The sequence below is a fragment of the Rhinoraja longicauda genome, chromosome 16, assembly GCF_053455715.1.
Source record: "Rhinoraja longicauda isolate Sanriku21f chromosome 16, sRhiLon1.1, whole genome shotgun sequence".
NCBI classification, from domain to species: Eukaryota; Metazoa; Chordata; class Chondrichthyes; order Rajiformes; family Arhynchobatidae; genus Rhinoraja; species Rhinoraja longicauda.
In genome coordinates this window covers 9439248-9457767 of record NC_135968.1, presented here as the reverse complement: position 1 = coordinate 9457767, position 18520 = coordinate 9439248, and the positions used below count along the sequence as shown (strand labels likewise).

General features: G+C 49.5%; 1 protein-coding gene across 1 annotated transcript in view; it reads left to right on the top strand.

Annotated features, from left to right (window-relative positions):
• The window catches only part of pcdh15b (protocadherin-related 15b), a 1128636-nt gene that overhangs the window by 965662 nt on the left and 144454 nt on the right, over window positions 1-18520 (top strand). The window contains exon 26 of the mRNA XM_078413191.1: window positions 3698-3810. Within this exon, the coding sequence (XP_078269317.1) occupies window positions 3698-3810 (113 nt within the window). The remainder of the gene's footprint in view (window positions 1-3697; window positions 3811-18520) is intronic.

Sequence of the window (18520 nt, the reverse complement as noted above, 5' to 3'; positions counted from 1 at the left end):
TACAAATCGAAGGTATTTATCCACAAGTATTTATTCAGTCTGAAGAAGGGTCTCGACCCGAAACGTCACCCATTCCTTCTCTCCCGAGATGCTGCCTGACCTGCTGAGTTACTCCAGCATTTTGTGAATAAAAAGTATTTATTCACAAAATGCTGGAGTAACCCAGCCGGCCAGGCAGCATCTGGGAGCAGTGCTGGTTGTGCAATCTGACGGCAGCGGGAAGGAAGGACCTCCTATATCTCTCCTTCACACACTTGGGGTGAAGGAGTCTGTCGCTGAAGGAGCTGTTCAGCGCAGTGACAGTGTCCTGCATGGGGTGGCAGGAGTCGTCCAGCAGCGATGATAGCTTTGCCATCGTCCTCCTCTCTCCCACCGCCTGCACTGAGTCGAGGGGGCATCCCAGGACAGAGCTGGCCTTCTTGATCGGTTTATTAAACCTCTTCATGTTAGCAGTTGAGATGCTGCTGCTCCAGCAGACCACTCCATAGAAAATGGCTAATGCCACCACAGTGTCGAAGAAGGTCCTCAGGAGTGCCCCCTGCACTCCAATGGACCTGAGTCTCCTGATCTCGATCGATTGGCCAGGTGGGCTGAGGAATGGTTGATGGAATTTAATTCAGAGAAACGTGAGGTGTTGCATTTTGGGAAGTCTAACATGGGCAGGACCTGCGCAGTGAATGGTCGGGCTTTGGGGGGTGTTGTAGAGGAGAGGGATCTAGGAGTGGTTCCTTGAAGGTGGCACCATAGGTCGAAAGGGTGACCAAAAAGGCTTTTGGCACATTGGCCTTCATCAGTCAGAACATTGAGTATAGAGGTTGGGAGGTCATGTTGCAGTTGTACAAGATGTTTTGTGAGGCCGCATCTAGGCACCATGTTATGGGGAAGACGTTGTCAAACTGGAAAGGGTACAGAGAAGATTTACAAGGATACTGCCAGGACTAGAGGGTCTGTGCTATGGGGCGAGGTTGAGTAGGCTGGGACTCTATTCCTTGGAGCGCAGGAGGATCAAGTAGATAGGGTAGACTCACAGAATCCTTCACCCAGAGTTGGGGAATGAAGAACCAGAGGACATAAGGTGAGAGGGGAAAGATTTAATAGGAACCCAAGGGGCAACATTTTCACACAAAGGTGGTGGTTATATGGAACGTGCTGCCAGACGAGGTAGTTGAGCCAGGTACTATCACAATATTTAAAAGACCTTTGGACAGGTACATGGAGAGAAAAGGTTTGGAGTGATATGGACCAAATGCAGGCAGGTGGGACTAACGTAGATGGGATATCATGGGCAGGTTGGGCCAAAGGGTCTTTTTCCATGCTCTATGACTATGATACTAAAACCATACTATACATACGCACAATTATAGATAACTACAAGAGTGTATCTTGTACAAATATTGTAGATTTCTTCTGAGACAATAAATAAATGAATACAAATATTGTAGATTTCTTCTGAGGCAATAAATAAAGAGCCAACACATTTCCGGCATCATCTGTACCTTTCAAGTATCAGGTTCTTTAAAATATTGAGACTTGAAAGCCTGGTTGTCCTGGAACAAGTTGCCTTAAATATGGAGTTAGGTGGGACTAATGGAGAAAGGGCATCTAGGTTTGCATGGGCCAGATGGGCTGAAGGAGCTGCTCCATACTGTATGTCCCAATGACTCTAAGATCACGTTTGTCTGGAAGTTCAAGTGCAGCCTGAAATAGTGCTGTATTTCTCCCGTGCCTATACACTATGGACGACTTGGTTAGGAAGATAGAAAATAGGTGCACGAGGAGGCCATTTGGCCCTTCGAGCCAGCACCGCTATTCATAGTGATCATGGCTGATCATCCACAATCAATAACCCGTGCCTGTCTTCTCCCCATACCCCTTGATTCTGCTAGCCCCTAGAGCTCTATCTAACTCTCTTTTAAATTCATCCAGTGAATTGGCCTCCACCGCCTTCTAGAAAAACATAGAAACATAGAAAATAGGTGCAGGAGGAGGCCATTCGGCCCTTCGAGCCAGCACCGCCATTCATTGTGATCATGGCTGATTGTCCCCAATCAATACCCCGTGCCTGCCTTCTCCCCATACCCCTTGATTCCACTTGCCCCTAGAGCTCTATCTAACTCTCTCTTAAATCCATCCAGTGATTTGGCTTCCACTGTGGCAGAGAATTCCACAAATTCACAACTCTCTGGGTGAAAACGTTTTTCCTCACCTCAGTTTTAAATGGCCTCCCCTTTATTCTAAAACTGTGGCCCCTGGTTCTGGACTCGCCCAACATTGGGAACATTTTTCCTGCATCTAGCTTGTCCAGTCCTTTTATGATTTTATATGTCTCTATAAGATACATATCTGTGGCAGAGAATTCCACAATTTCACAAACTTTTTTTCTCATCTCAGTGGTAATCGTGTAATGTCTTTTGGCTGACTGGATAGGTCGCAACAAAAAAGCTTTTCAGTGTACACTACGTGACAATATTGTGACAAGTGACAATATGTGGCAATAGTCAGAATAAACTGATGTGATTCACACCAAAGGAAAACTGACTTAAGAGTCGTACAACATGGCTTCAGCCCAACCTGCCATGCTGACCAAGATGCTCCATCTACACTGGTCCCACCTGCCCGTGTTTGTCCTAGATCCTTCCAAACCTTTCAATAGACAATAGACAATAGACAATAGGTGCAGGAGGAGGCCATTCAGCCCTTCGAGCCAGCACCGCCATTCAATGCGATCATGGCTGATCACTCTCAATCAGTACCCCGTTCCTGCCTTCTCCCCATACCCCCTCACTCCGCTATCCTTAAGAGCTCTATCCAGCTCTCTCTTGAAAGCATCCAACGAACTGGCCTCCACTGCCTTCTGAGGCAGAGAATTCCACACCTTCACCACTCTGACTGAAAAAGTTCTTCCTCATCTCCGTTCTAAATGGCCTACCCCTTATTCTTAAACTGTGGCCCCTTGTTCTGGACTCCCCCAACATTGGGAACATGTTTCCTGCCTCTAATGTGTCCAATCCCCTAATTATCTTATATGTTTCAATAAGATCCCCCCTCATCCTTCTAAATTCCAGTGTAGCTCAAATATGATGGCATGAAGCTGATAGAAATGGCGTTATTGCTTCCTTTGCAGTTATACAATTGCAATTGTATTTTAATGTGTTTAACTGACTGTTGCTATTGCCAAATAAAACCAACAAATGCAGAAACCTCAGTGGGTCGGGCAGCAACAGTGGAAAGAGAATTAGTAGAAACAAAGAACTCCAGGCGCTGGTGAATACACGGAAGGTACACAGCATGCTGGCGTAACCTGGCGGGCCAGGCAGCATCGATGGAGAACATAGATAGGCGACGTTCTCGCCCTTCTCCAGCCTGATTTTAGTCTCGGTGTTAATTTTATCCTTTCAGGTTTTTAAATTTTAGAATTGGTTTTTAAAGATTAGAATTAATTTTTAGTTCGGAGTTTAACTTTTTAAAGTTTACAATTAGCGTTTATTATTCATGTTGCACCATTCCGATTAAAAAGCTCATGAATTTGAAACGTGGACATTGTTTCTCTTTCCACAAATGCTGCCTAACGAACCTGTGAGTCCTCCCAGATTTTGCTCGTTTCATTTTGGCCGTAGAGCAAATGCAGGGTTCTCTTTTGGATTTGATGTTGTAAATTCATTACAATTAAAATAGTTTCCCTTTTTGTCTCTCTCAGCTGGCAATAATTGCATTTGATGACGGAGAACCGATCAGGTTTAATACCACCATCGTGGAAGTTACTGTACTGCAGCCATCAGTAATTCCACGGTTTACAAAGGAAGATTACAGGTACCATCTGCGCAGAAAGAGTGGGAGGGGGAGATACTGCTCTGGGTTTTATAATCGGAAGCGCAATGTGGCAATCAATGTTCTCCGGCGATGCTGCCTGACCTTGCTGAGTTGATCCAGCACTTTGTGTAATTTTCAGAAGGATATTGTGGAGCACTGTGTGCAGTTTTGGTCTCCTAATTCGAGGGAGGACGTCCTTGCTATTGAGGCAGTGCGGCGTAGGTTCACGAGGTTAATCCCCGGGATGGAGGGACTGTCATGTGAGGAAAGATTGGAAAGACTGGGCTTGTATTCACTGGAGTTTAGAAGGATGAGAGGGGATCTAATAGAGACGTATCGAATTATGAAAGGACTGGACAAGCTAGGTGCAGGAAAGATGTTCCCAATGTTCGGGGAGTCCAGAACCAGGGGGCCACAGTCTAAGAATGAAGGGGAGGCCATTTAAAACTGAGGTGAGAAGAAACTTTTCCACCCAGAGAGTTGTGAATCTGTGGAATTCTCTGCCGCAGAAGGCAGTGGACGCCAATTCACTGGATGAATTTAAAAGAGAGATAAAGGCCTGCCCCACTTAGGCGATTTTGTGGGCGAGTGCCGGCGACTGTCATACTCGTAGCAGGTCGCGGATGCGGACATAATCCCGGAAAAGGGGCAGGCATCCGGCTTGGGCAGAGCCATCTTCCGCCTGGCGCCGTGACTTGCGGACGGCCAGCTTGGCCGGACCAACGTCTTTGGAGTGTGGGAGCTCCCAGAGGAAACCAACGCGGTCACAGATTGAAGGTACAAAGTCCGCACAGATAGCACCCGAGGTCAGGATCGAACCTGGGTCTCTGGCGCTGCGAGGCAGCAACTCTACCGCTGCGCCACCGTGCCACCCACGTCTGCACCCTATCCAATGGGTGCACCCAATCATTGCTGGGTTGCTCTCGGGAAGATAATCCAAAGACGTATAGGTATGTAGGTTAATTGGCTGGGTAAATGTAAAAATTGTCCCTAGTGGGTGTAGGATAGTGTTAATGTACGGGGATTGCTGGGCGGCACGGACTTGGAGGGCCGAAAAGGCCTGTTTCCGGCTGTATATATATGATGATGATGATGACATCTGTGTGTTACTTCGCATAATGTGGAGTTTCGAACCTATGCAGCTCGGTTAGCATGTGCAGGAAAGAACTGCAGATGCTGGTTTAAATCGGAGGTAGACACGAAATGCTGGAGTAACTCAGCGGGACAGGCAGCGTCTCTGGAGAGAAGGAATGGGTGACGTTTCGGGTCGAGACCCTTCTTCAGACTTCACCATGCTTCTTGGAAAAGATAAAAGTATTGTGCTTCTGGAAAAGTTGAGTTCAGTTTATTCAGTTTAGTTTCACGTGTCGTCGGCACATTGTCTTTCCGCTGGCTCGCGAGCAAGCCACAACTGACAATTCTGAAGAAGGGTCTCGACGCGAAACGTCACCCATTCCTTCTCTCCAGAAATGCTGCCCGGCCCCGCTGAGTTACTCCAGCATTTCATGTCAGCTTGATTAACACGTTTGTCAAAGCAGACCGCAAGTTGTTTTTATCAATCTTACAGATTGTTGTGACAAGCCTGTCGATCGAACTGAATTGGTTATAATTGCCCAGCGCACTGTGTTACACAGACTGCTCGGCTGGGAAAGAAGGGACAAAGTGTTGGAGTAACTCAGCAGGTCATAGAAACATGGAAAATAGGTGCAGGAGTAGGCCATTCGGCCCTTCGAGCCTGTACGCACCGCCATTCAATATGATCATGGCTGATCATCCAACTCAGTATCCCGTACCTGCCTTCTCTCCATACCCCCTGATCCCTTTAGCCACAAGTGCCACATCTAACTCCCTCTTAAATATAGCCAATGAACTGGCCTCAACTACCTTCTGTGGCAGAGAATTCCACAGATTCACCACTCTCTGTGTGAAAAAAAACTTTCTCATCTCGGTCCTAAAAGACTTTCCCCCTCATCCTTAAACTGTGACCCCCTTGTTCTGGACTTCCCCAACATCGGGAACAATCTTCCTGTATCTAGCCTGTCCAACCCCTTAAGAATTTTGTAAGTTTCTACAAGATCCCCCCTCAATCTTCTAAATTCCAGCGAGTACAAGCCGAGTCTATCCAGTCTTTCTTCATATGAAAGTCCTGCCATCCCAGGGATCAATCTGGTGAACCTTCTCTGTACTCCCTCTGTGGCAAGAATGTCTTTCCTCAGGCAAGGCATCAGGCATCAGATGCTGAGGCTCTCTGGGTAGAGTGATGCAGGGACAATTGATTTTTCAGAAAGGCAACAGAAGAACGGCACAGTGGCACAGCTGGTAGAATTGCTGCCTCACGGCGCCAGTGACCCAGGTTCGACCCTGGCCTCGGGTGTTGTCTGTGTGGACACCAAGTCCGCGCCGACCAACGATCACGCGTATAATAGCACAATCCTACGCACTCGGGACAATTTACCAAAGCCAATTGAGCCACAAACCCACACGTTCAGTTTAGTTTAGAGATACAGCACGGAAACAGGCCCTTCGGCCCACCTAGTCCATGCCGACCAGCCATCCCCGCACAATAACGCTACGCTACACACACTAGGGCCAGTTTACACTTATACCAAGCCAATTAACCTACATATAGTATAAGAAAATAACTGCAGATGCTGGTACAAATCGATTTATTCACTAAATGCTGGAGTAACTCAGCAGGTCAGGCAGCATCTTGGGAGAGAAGGAATGGGCGACGTTTCGGGTCGAGACCCTTCTTCATTCTGATGTCAGGGGGGCGGGACAAAGGAAGGATATAGGTGGAGACAGGAAGATAGAGGGAGATCTGGGAAGGAGGAGGGGAAGAGAGGGACAGAGGAACTATCTAAAGTTGGGGAAGTCGACGTTCATACCACCGGGCTGCAAGCTGCCCAGGCGAAATATGAGGTGCTGTTCCTCCAATTTCCGGTGGGCCTCACTATGGCACTGGAGGAGGCCCATGACAGAAAGGTCATACTGGGAATGGGAGGGGGAGTTAAAGTGCTCGGCCACCGGGAGATCAGTTTGGTTAATGCGGACCCATTCCTGTCTGCCTTTGGAGTGTGGGAGCAAACCGGAGATCTCGGGAAAAAAAACCCACGCGGTCACGGGGAGAACGTAAAACTCCACGCAGACAGCAGCCGTGGTCGTGATCGTACCCGGGACTCTGGCACCGCAAGCACTGTAAGGCAGCGACTCTACCGCGGCGTGGGAGGAAACCGGAGATCCCGGAGTAATCCCACGCAGGTCACGGGGAGAACGTACAAACTCCGTACAGACGGCACCCGCAGTCAGGATGGAACCGCGGTCTCTGGCGCTGTAAGGCAGTAGCTCTACCACTGTGCATCTGTGCTGCAGTCTCTTGTGTCACCACATCCAATTCTTTCCACACAGCTGTGAGCAAGAAACCCAAAACACGACAAATACTAAAGAAAGAAAATCAGAAAATGGAGATAAACTGAAAGCGATGCAGCAATTTGGTTATTTAGTCATAACATTTTTTCCAAATGGCTCTAGATATTTAATTCTTAAATCCACATGATGTTTGAGGGTAAGGCGTTTTGGTGGGTTTTCAGCTTCAGAGAGACCTCAGATTCAGTACACTTCAGTGCACTGCGAATGGCTCGATTGTAAGCACGTCGTGTCTTTCTGCTGGCTGGTTAGCACTCAACAAAAGCCTTTTGCTGTACCTCAGTTGGTACGTGTGACCATAAACTAAACGGAAATTATGGCATTGGTAAAGATGAAAAACACAGATAACATAAACTCACAGGCATCCTCAAAGTCAAACTAAACCTATACAAACCTCTGAATCCGAAGAAGGGTTTCGATTCTAAACGTCACCCATTCCTTCTCTCCAGAGATGCTGCCTGTCCCGCTGAGTTACTCCATCATTTTATGTCTATCTTCGGTTTAAACCGGCATCTGCTGTTCCTTCCTACACATATTCAAACCTCAATGGGGTAACATGGAGACATGGCTATGGTTCTTCCTAAGAATACCAATGATATGATGCCGACCAACAGCATTTTATTTCTTCTGCCCTGTGCTGCCAATTATTTATCAAGCTAGCTGCAACAATTCAGGAACTAAGCTTGCAGTCCCCAATTGGGGTTTCTTTCTGCTTTATGTATCGGACTGATATTTAGTCTGTCATGTGTAAGGTAACGCACATCCTTTCAACGATTGTCGTGGGCACTGGGATGCAGTGAAAAAGCTTTGTTTACCATGTTATCCAGGAAAGTTATACCTCTCGTGAGTAATGCATGGGAAAGATAAGGGCCTGTCCCACTGAGGCGATTTTAAGGCGACTGCCGGCGACTAGGCTGTCGCCGAACGTTTGCCGGGGTGTCACGGGCATGATCGTGAGGAGTCTTCAATGAATCGTAGCGGATCCCGGCGCGTTGCGGAAAAAAATTCCAGATAGGAATTTCTCGGCGACAGCTGGCTTGTCGCCAGGTATCGTAGCTTATTGCGGGCGCTGTCTGTCGCATGCTGTCCCCAGGTTTGCTAGGTTGTCGCAGATGCATTTAGAAGCACGTGATATTAAATTAAGAAAAGGCATTTGAAGATACCAGAAGATAGTTTTGTTTAACCAATTTATTTACCGTCAGTGTAGTTCCCATGGTGCGTTCTGCCGAACGCACTACTCTCTGCAGAGCCTTCCTGTCCTGGGCAGAGCTGTTCCCAAACCAGACTGTGATGTTGCCGGACAGGATGCTCTCTACAGCCCCATAGTAGAAGCATTGAAGGATCCTCAGAGACACTCTGAATTTCCTCAGCTGTCTAAGGTGGTAAAGGCGCTGCTTTGCCTTACCCACCAGTGCGGCAATGTGCGTTGTCCATGTCAGATCCTCTTTGATGTGGACTCCCAGGTATTTAAAATTGCTCACCCTATCCACAGTAGACCCATTTATTTCCATTGGCGTGTACGTCCTTGGATGTTGAGCCCTTCTAAAGTCCACAATCAGCTCCTTAGTTTTTGTGGCATTCAAGAGGAGGCTATTGTCCTGACACCAGAGTGCCAGATCAGCCACCTCCTCCCGGTAGGCCTTCTCATCGTTGTCGGACATCCGGCCCACCACCACAGTGTCATGATTTTATACATCTTTATAAAATCACCCCTCAGCCTCCTGCGCTCCTAGGAATAAGGTCAAAGTCTGACCAACCTCTGCTGACCAAATATCGCTCAGTTCCCGTAGTCCTGCAACGTCCTCGTAAATCCATCCATAGATAATAATGTGGCACTGTGGTGCAGCGGTAGATTTGCTGCCATACAACGCCAGAGATACGGGTTTGATCCTGACTACAGGTGCTGTCGGTACGGAGTTTGTACGTTCTCCCCGTGACCTGCGTGGGTTTTCCCCAGGACCTCCGGTTTCCTCCCACACTCCAAAGACGTACAGGTTTGTAGGTTAATAGGCATCAGTACATTTTTTAATTGTCCCTAGTGTGTGCAGGATAGTATTAATGTGCGGGGATCGCTGGTCGGCGCGGACTTGGTGGGCCGAAGGAACTGGTTCCGCGCGCTGCATCTCGAAACTAAAACAAAACTAATTCTTCTCGGCACTCTTTTCAGCTTCAACGTTTCCACTCTGTTGTTTATCTCAACTATCTGCTGGAAAAATATTCTCCAAGCGTTACCTTTAGATTTATATTTTTTTAGATTTAGAGATACAGCGCGGAAACAGGCCCTTCGGCCCACCGGGTCTGCGCCGCCCAGTGATCCCCGCACATTAACACTATCCTACACACACTAGGGACAATTTTTACATTTGCCCAGCCAATTAACCTACGTACCTGTGCGTCTTTGGAGTGTGGGAGGAAACCGAAGATCTCAAAGAAAACCCACGCAGGTCACGGGGAGAACGTACAAACTCCGTACAGACGGCGCCCGTAGTCGGGATCGAACCTGAGTCTCCGGCGCTGCATTCGCCGTAAGGCAGCAACTCTACCGCTGCGCCACCGTGCTGCCCTTTTGCTTCGTGAGGTAATATTCTATCAGCGCAGTGTTGGTGGAAAAGCACCGGGCAGGTTATTGAAAAACCGGCATCTTTCAGCATTCTGGTTCCCGCTTCTGAACGTGTCCCTCCACATGAGTTCACCAGGGAGATAACTTGTGCCGTGTCCTCAATGTGACTGAAAGGTCATTTCTGCGACTGGATTAGACCGTGGAAGCGATAATAATGTGAATGCTTCAAGGGCTGGATCATCTGGACATTATTACCTGTGGTGCTTGATGCATTAGCCAGATGTTAAGAATGTCACCGTGGTCGTACAGTGGGATCCATTGAGTCCTCACACAAGCTTTATTGTTTTCATTAGCAGAAATTTTAGTTTAGTTTAGTTTAGTTTAGAGAGACAGCGCGGCAACAGGCCCACCTGGCAGGGGAGAGACCGTGGTCAAAAAGGGGCGGGGGAAAGAGCAATCTGTTATAGACAATAGACAATAGACAATAGGTGCAGGAGGAGGCCATTCGGCCCTTCGAGCCAGCACCGCCATTCAATGTGATCATGGCTGATCATTCTCAATCAGTACCCCGTTCCCGCCTTCTCCCCATACCCCCTGACTCCGCTATCCTTAAGAGCTCTATCTAGCTCTCTCTTGAATGCATTCAGAGAATTGGCCTCCACTGCCTTCTGAGGCAGAGAATTCCACAGATTCACAACTCTCTGACTAAAAACGGTTTTCCTCATCTCTGTTCTAAATGGCCTACCCCTTATTCTTAAACTGTGGCCCCTGGTTCTGGACTCCCCCAACATTGGGAAAATGTTTCCTGCCTCTAACGTGTCCAACCCCTTAATAATCTTATACGTTTCGATAAGATCCCCTCTCATCCTTCTAAATTCCAGTGTATACAAACCTAGTCGCGCGAGTCTTTCAACATATGACAGTCCCGCCATTCCGGGAATTAATCTAGTAAACCTACGCTGCACGCCCTCAATAGCAAGAATATCCTTCCTCAAATTTGGAGACCAAAACTGCACACAGAACTCCAGGTGCGGTTCTTATTGGATTGGATACAAGGGTATGTTCTTATCAGAGCAGTACCAGTATCTGAGCATTGTCGAGTCGTGGATCACGGAGGTCACGTCGGTGACCAGGAGTCTGGCCTAGGGGTGGATCGATGCTGGTTGGGTAACCAACCTAACACCCTTACCCAGGCGGGATGGCGGCAGCAAGTGGAGTGGGAGGACAGGGTATCCGGAATACCCTGCGAGTGTCGGTGAAGGACCTCAGGGAGGGGAGCCCTTTCTCACGGGACCTCTTCACCAAGAAGGTCCTGCTGAAGGCCTGCAGATTCAAGGCCGAGGACATCTTCTGTCTCCAGGACTTCCCGGGTAACGGCTACTTTGACGTTACCTTCAAGCACCGGGCGGGATGGCAGAGGATGCTGCCAGACCTCCGGGAGAAGGGAAAGCAAGCTCCGATGTCACTGCTGAAGGTGCAGCCGCCTCTTCACCCTCCCCACCCAGAAGGAACGTCTGATCACCGTGCACGTGTTCAACCCGCACGTGCCCGTCATGGATGTCCTCACCTTCCTCGCTCGCTATGTCGAAGGGGCAGGGAACTGTGTGATTTTTATTTTTTTTTAGAGATACAGCGCGGAAACAGTCCCTTCGGCCCACCGAGTCCGCGCCGCCCAGCGATCCCCGCACACTAACACTATCCTACACCCACTAGGGACAATTTTTACATTTGCCCAGCCAATTAACCTACATACCTGTACGTCTTTGGAGTGTGGGAGGAAAGCGAAGATCTCGGAGAAAATCCACGCAGGTCACGGGGAGAACGCACAAACTCCGTACAGACGGCGCCCGTAGTCAGGATCGAACCTGAGTCTCCGGCGCTGCATTCGCTGTAAGGCAGCAACTCTACCGCTGCGCCACCGTGCTGCACTTGTTCGGGATCGGTACGAGCGAACGGCAAGTCAAGGCGAAGCTGAGGGTGGACGGGAAGGGACCCATCATCCACCCACCCTCGGTGTTCGCCATCGGAGGGAACCGAGGCTACGTGTCCTACGCGGGGCAACCCAGGGCGTGCAGGAAATGCAACAAACCTGGGCACGTGGCGGCAGAATGCAGGACAGACGTCTGCAAGAACTGCAAGACGGAAGGCCACGAGACTAAGGAGCTGCAACCTGTGCGGGGGAGGCAGGCCACCTATACAGGGCCTGCCCGAAAAGAGCCTGCACCTACGCACAGGCGACACGAGGGGGCGCTGCCAACACCCCCAGGGTGGTCGAGACGCCTCCCACCACTGCAAAGGCCCAAGCGGAAAAGGAGAGCAGGAGGGAACGACAGCTCGACCACCTCGAGCCCCCCCAACCGTCGGACGCAGACCCCCAGCCCCCTGTCCAGGAGGGCGAGTCGATGGAAGAGGGGGAACAGGAAGAGCAGGAACGGAAGGTGGTGAAAAGGAGGAAACCCCAGTGGGATCTGCTCAAAGAGCAAAGGCCGGAGGGAAGCAGGCAAGTCTAAGGAAAGAGTCCTCTCCCAGACCGAGGCCAGCAACCTCTCCTCTTCGGAGGATGAGGCGACATTGAGGACCCGACGACGGAGGCAGAGGAAGGAAACGGGGGAGGAGAATGGAAAGAGGAAGGACACGCCTGTTGTCCCAAAGCTCCGGGAGACCGGGAGCGGCACAGCGGCCAATGAGCCCCAGCTCTGGGAGACCGGGAGCAGTGCAGAGGCCAATGGGCCCCAGCTGCAGGAGACCGGGAGCAGTGCAGAGGCCAATGGGCCCCAGCTGCAGGAGACCGGGAGCAGTGCAGAGGCCAATGGGCCCCAGCTCTGGGAGACCGGGAGCAGTGCAGTGGCCAATGGGCCCCAGCTACAGGAGACTGGGAGCAGTGCAGTGGCCAATAGGCCCCAGGTCCAGGAGACCGGGAGCAGTGCAGTGGCCAATGGGCCCCAGCTCTGGGAGACCGGGAGCAGTGCAGTGGCCAATGGGCCCCAGCTACAGGAGACTGGGAGCAGTGCAGTGGCCAATAGGCCCCAGGTCCAGGAGACCGGGAGCAGTGCAGTGGCCAATGGGCCCCAGCTCTGGGAGACCGGGAGCAGTGCAGTGGCCAATGGGCCCCAGCTGCAGGAGACCGGGAGCAGTGCAGCGGCCAATGGGCCCCAGCTCCAGGAAACAGAGGGGGCGGTGTGCCCAGAAGAGGGCAAAACAAGGAGCTCCCCTCTAACAACTCCAGCCAAGCCAGAAAACTCGCTCCTTACTGAGGAAGCCAGCACCCAGTACCTGTGCCACGAAAAGGTGCTGAAACACCCAAACTATGCACATGCTGGGGCAGAAGGATGGCCTGGACCTCTAACGGACAATGGAGTTGAAGCTGGCATCCCTAAATGAGCGCAGTGTGAAAAGCACTGCGCGATGTGTTAACGCCTTGCAGTACCTGGCCAGGGTCAAGGCGGACGTGACGTTTCTGCAGGAGTGCGGGGCTGCCACACCTCCGCTGCTATCAGAGGTGGTCGCGATGGTGGCCCCACGGACTGTCGGTATGGTCGGGGGGCAATGATTGTCGCGCGTCCGGTCTGGGGATCTTGCTGCGGGGAGGGGGCTTCACCATCACTGAGGTCAAGGAGGTGGTTGGGGGGGCGCCTCCTGGTGGTGGATGTAATGTATCGCGGCTCTCCGCTCCTCTCCGTCCAGGATATCGCACACGTACATGAGGGACCGATATCTGTTGTGCAGTCCAAATAATCAATGGGTGGGAATCAGACAGCTTCCCCGTCAGGTCTGGAGTCAGGCAGGGTTGCCCTCTCTCCCCTGTCTTGTTCGTTTGTTGCATTGAGCCCTTTGCCGAGTCCATCAGGAAGGATGCGAGCATAAGAGGAGTGACATTGCCAGGCAGTGGGGGCACTCAGGTCAAGGCCTCCCTGTACATGGACGATGTCGCCGTCTTCTGCTCGGACCCAGGGTCGGTCCGCAGACTGATCAGCGTCTGCGACCAGTTTGAGTCGGCCACGGGGGCCAGGGTAAACCGCAGGAAGAGGGAGGCCATGCTCTTTGGCAACAGGCCCGACCGATCTTCCATCCCCTTCACCATCAAGCCTGACTGCTTGAAGGTGCTGGGGATCTGGTTCGGGAAGGCCTGAGGCGTGTGACAAGAATTGGCTGGAGCGGATAGCCAAGGTGGGGAAGAAGCTGGAGCTGTGGAAGCAGCGCTCCCTCTCCTTCAGAGGGAAAAATCTGGTCATCAGGTGTGAGGTGTTCTCGGGGCTGCTGTACTTGGCGCAAGTGTGGCCCGTCCCTCCCTCCTACGCCACGGGGATCACCCGGGCCGTCTTCCGTTTCATTTGGGGGTCGACGATGGACCGGGTGCGACGAGCCACAATGCACAAGTCGGCAGACAACGGGGGTAAAAGTGTGCCCAACGTCGCCCTCATTCTGATGGCCACCTTCGTGTGTGGCTGCATCAGGCGGAGCGTAGAGCCAAGGCACGTGGGCACCAAGTGCCACTACCTGCTGAGGTTCTACCTGTCCCCGGTGTTGCGAAGGATGGGCCTGGCGCAGATGGCACGCGATGTGCCGGTCAGCTGGACATTACCGAACCATCTGTCGCTCGTGGAAAGGTTCTTCCGGACCGACACCTTTGACCACAAGTCCATGGGGCAGTGGTCAGCACGGAACGTCCTGCAGGCACTGCAGGGGAATGACTCCATGGATCCTGTGGCGTGGTTCCCAGAGCAGACTGCCCAGCTTGTCTGGCAAAATGCCTCATCGCCAGAACTCACCAACAAGCACCAAGACCTGGCTTGGCTGGCGGTGAGGGGAGCCCTCCCAGTCAGATCCTTCCTGCACCGCCGGAACCTCACTACCGGCGCACGCTGCCCTCGGGACGGCTGCTACGGAGAGGAGACGGTGGCCCACCTCTTCACAGAGTGTGGATTTGCCAAGAGAGTCTGGAGAGGTTTGCAGAGGTCCCTGTCACGATTTAATCCGAGCAGCTCCGTCACAGAGGACTCTGTGATCTACGGACTGTTCCCAGGAACGCATTCGGAGACTGACATCGAGTGCTGCTGGAAGGTCACCAACTCGGTGAAAGACGTTCTTTGGTCTGCCAGAGCTTTGTTGACCTCCCAGCGGAGTGAGCTGTCCGTCGGGGAATGTTGCCGACTGGCCCGCTGCAGGCTGCAGGAGTACGTGCTGAGGGACGCACTGAAGCTCGGTGCAGCCAACGCCAAGGCTCTGTGGAGGAGGGAGGGCCACAGTCTAGGGTCCTTCCGCTGCTGGACATGGGGGGCAGAGTGTGGTGGAGAGAGACGCCCTCCAAATAAAGGAAGGGATTCTGTGTAAATCTGGCAATGAATATCTGTACAACCTCCGGGAATGTCGGATGGAGTTTTGGAAAAGAAAATGTTTTGTAAATATTTATTACTGGAATAAAGTATTTTTTGATATAAAAACAAAATAGCGCGGCAACAGGCCCTTCGGCCCACCGAGTCCGCACCGCCCAGCGATCCCCTCACACTAACACTACCCTACACACACCAGAGGCAATTTTACATTTACACATTGACACCAAGCCAATTAACCTGCAGACCTGTACGTCTTTGGAGTGTGGGAGGAAACTGAAGATCTCGGAGAAAACCCACGCAGGTCACGGGGAGAACGTACAAACAAGCACACTTCGTCAGGATTGCACCCGTAGTCAGGATCGAACCCGGGTCTCTGGCGCTGTAAAGCAGTACCTTAACAGTAGCTGCATCACCTAATTTTCATTACGAGAAACGTTCAATTCTTTACTGAATCTTCCCTGATGAAGCATCTTCAGAGTTACTGGATCAGACGGGTTTGATTGAATTATTAACAATTACTTTCAATCTCACAAATAAGCACTTAGCTTTAATTGGCTCATTATGTTTAGCTGAAAGGTGACGCACTGCAATGAACTGTGAGGTATTTTTAGTGCAGTTTGGAGATACTGTGTGGAAGCAGGCCATTCGGCCTACCGAGTCCATGCTGACCATCGAAGGTATTTATTCACAAAATACTGGAGTAACTCAGCAGGTCAGGCAGGATCAAATCCGGTCACTGGTGCTGTGAGGCAGCAACTCTACCGCTGCACCACTGTGTTTAGAGATTGTACCACGCCAATGGCATGAATTGTGAAGGCTCGGCTTGTACTCGCTGGAATTTAGAAGATTGAGGGGGGATCTTATAGAAACTTACAAAATTCTTAAGGGGTTGGACAGGCTAGATGCTGGAAGTTTGTTCCCGATGTTGGGGAAGTCCTGAACAAGGGGTCACAGTTTAAGGATAAGGGGGAAGTCTTTTAGGACCGAGATGAGAAAGTTTTTTTTCACACAGAGAGTGGTAAATTTGTGGAATTTTTCTGCCACAGAAGGTAGTTGAGGCCAGTTCATTGGCTATATTTAAGAGGGAGTTAGATGTGGCACTTGTGGCTAAAGGGATCAGGGGGTATGGAGAGAAGGCAGGTACGGGATACTGAGTTGGATGATCAACCATGATCATATTGAATGGCGGTGCAGGCTCGAAGGGCCGAATGGCCTACTCCTGCATCTATTTTCTATGTTTCTATGTTTCCTATTGCCCTCTTTGCAGCCCACTGGAGATTGCTCCAAAATTGTGGTCGGCAGTTGGGTCGACTAAATTTTAGAAAGTGCATTTTTAATGCATTTATTAATAGTTGTGTTGAATGAATTATCCTATCACTAGCATTGATGCACAGCTTTAAATGAGATGTGCCCCTTGTTTTTTAAGCTTGTCTGTGCCGAGTTTTTGACTGTATTTTCCCTTTTAACTAATCAGCAATTTTAACAGGAGTCAAGAGCCAAGATTCAAGTCAAGAGTGTTTTATTGTCATATGTCCCGAAACAGACAATGAAATTCTTACTTTCAGCAGCACAACAGAATATGTAAACATAGAACTCTGTAAAATGCATAATAAACAACAACAAAAATGTCAGTATAATGTATATATATATATATATATATAGTTACTCCAGCTTTTTGTGTCTATATATAAATATATATATGTGTGTGTGTGTGTGTGTGTGTGTGTGTGTGTGTGTATATACACATACACACACATCTGTATTCTAAAACTCGTTTGTTATCTTGTTTGTGACTGAACTTCAGCCAAATCGGTGTACGATAGCGCGACAATTGTAGGCCCACCTTACTCACCGTTGTCACTTTAGTGATAATGCCAGTCGTTTTATTGAAATCTGTCTTATATTTTTAAAGTTATTCACATTTTAAAGTTTAAAAGGAGGGGAGGGGGAGAGGAGGAGGGAGGAGGGAGGGGGGAGAAGGGAGAGGGGAGGGGGGTTGAGGAGAGAGGGGAGGGGGGAAGGACAGGGTGCTGCACCAATGCAGGAGAGCTTTGGGCCCAACGGGTCCACTTTGTCTATATATATAGATATAAATATATATATATATTTGTGTGTGTGTGTGTGTGGGTCTCTGATGATGCTGGCTGCCTCTTTGAGACAGCGATTCATGTAGATCCCTTCGATGATGGGGAGGTCAGTACCCGTGATGGACTGGACAGCGTTCACCACTTATCGCAGTCTTCGTCATTCCTGAGCGTTCGAGTTGTTGAACCAGGCCATGATGCAACCAGTTAATGTGCTCTCCACCGTACACCTGTAGAGGTTCAAGAGAACATTTGTTAACCTGTGCATGTGCCGATGTTAAGTATACATTTAATTGGCTTCCATGAAAGAATGGGTTGACTGGACTTGTATTCACTGGAATTTAGAAGCATGAGAGGGGATCTTATAGAAACATATATTAAATTCTGAAGGGATTGGACAGGCTAGATGCGGGAAAAATGTTCCCTATGTTTGTGGAGTCCAGAACCAGGGGTCACGGTTTAAGAATAAGGCGTAGCCATTTAGGACTGAGATGGGGAAAAGCCCAGAGAGTTGTGAATCTGTGGAATTCTCTGCCACAGAAGGCAGTGGAGGGCAATTCACTGGATGTTTTCAAGAGAAAGTTAGATTTAGCTCTTCGGGCTAACGGAATCATGGGATATGGGGGAGAAAGCAAGAACGGGGTACTGATTTTGGATGATCAGTATTGGCTCGAAGGGCCGAATGGCCTACTCCTGCATCTATTTCCTATATTTCTAAGAAGCTGATCAAATAGGCTATGGGGGGTGTGCAAAAAGTCATATTTTAAACCTGGCCACTTTTGGTGATGTTCTCGACCCATGGAATGTCTTGTCTTTAAATTACTGTTGTCTGCTATGTATTTTTTTAATTGACTGCCAAATTAGGCGAGGGAGAGGATATTTGTGACAATGCGTTCAACAGAAAATGTTGCATTTCATTAATAACTATAGCAATAGATTTAATGTTAATGAGGTGAATATATAATTTCGCTAAGAGGGATGGCGCATTAATTGTACGAATTAAACCTAATTTACAAGAGCAAATTGAGTCAATTAAAAATGGACTCTCACAATAATTCAAATAAGTCCATAAATCCCGTCTCTGCGAAGCATGACTATAATAATGCCATTAACAATGGCCTATAAATGAATGATACTAATTGGATTGAATCGATGTGAAATCTTGAAAGTCTAGATCCTTAAAGCTTGCCTTTACATAATTTGTAAAGTACAGCCAAACCCATAATTCGAAAAAAAAATGTAGTACATAAATATTAAGAATATATTTTATACAAGTACATAACTCATTGCTTGTTTGTTTGGGGAAA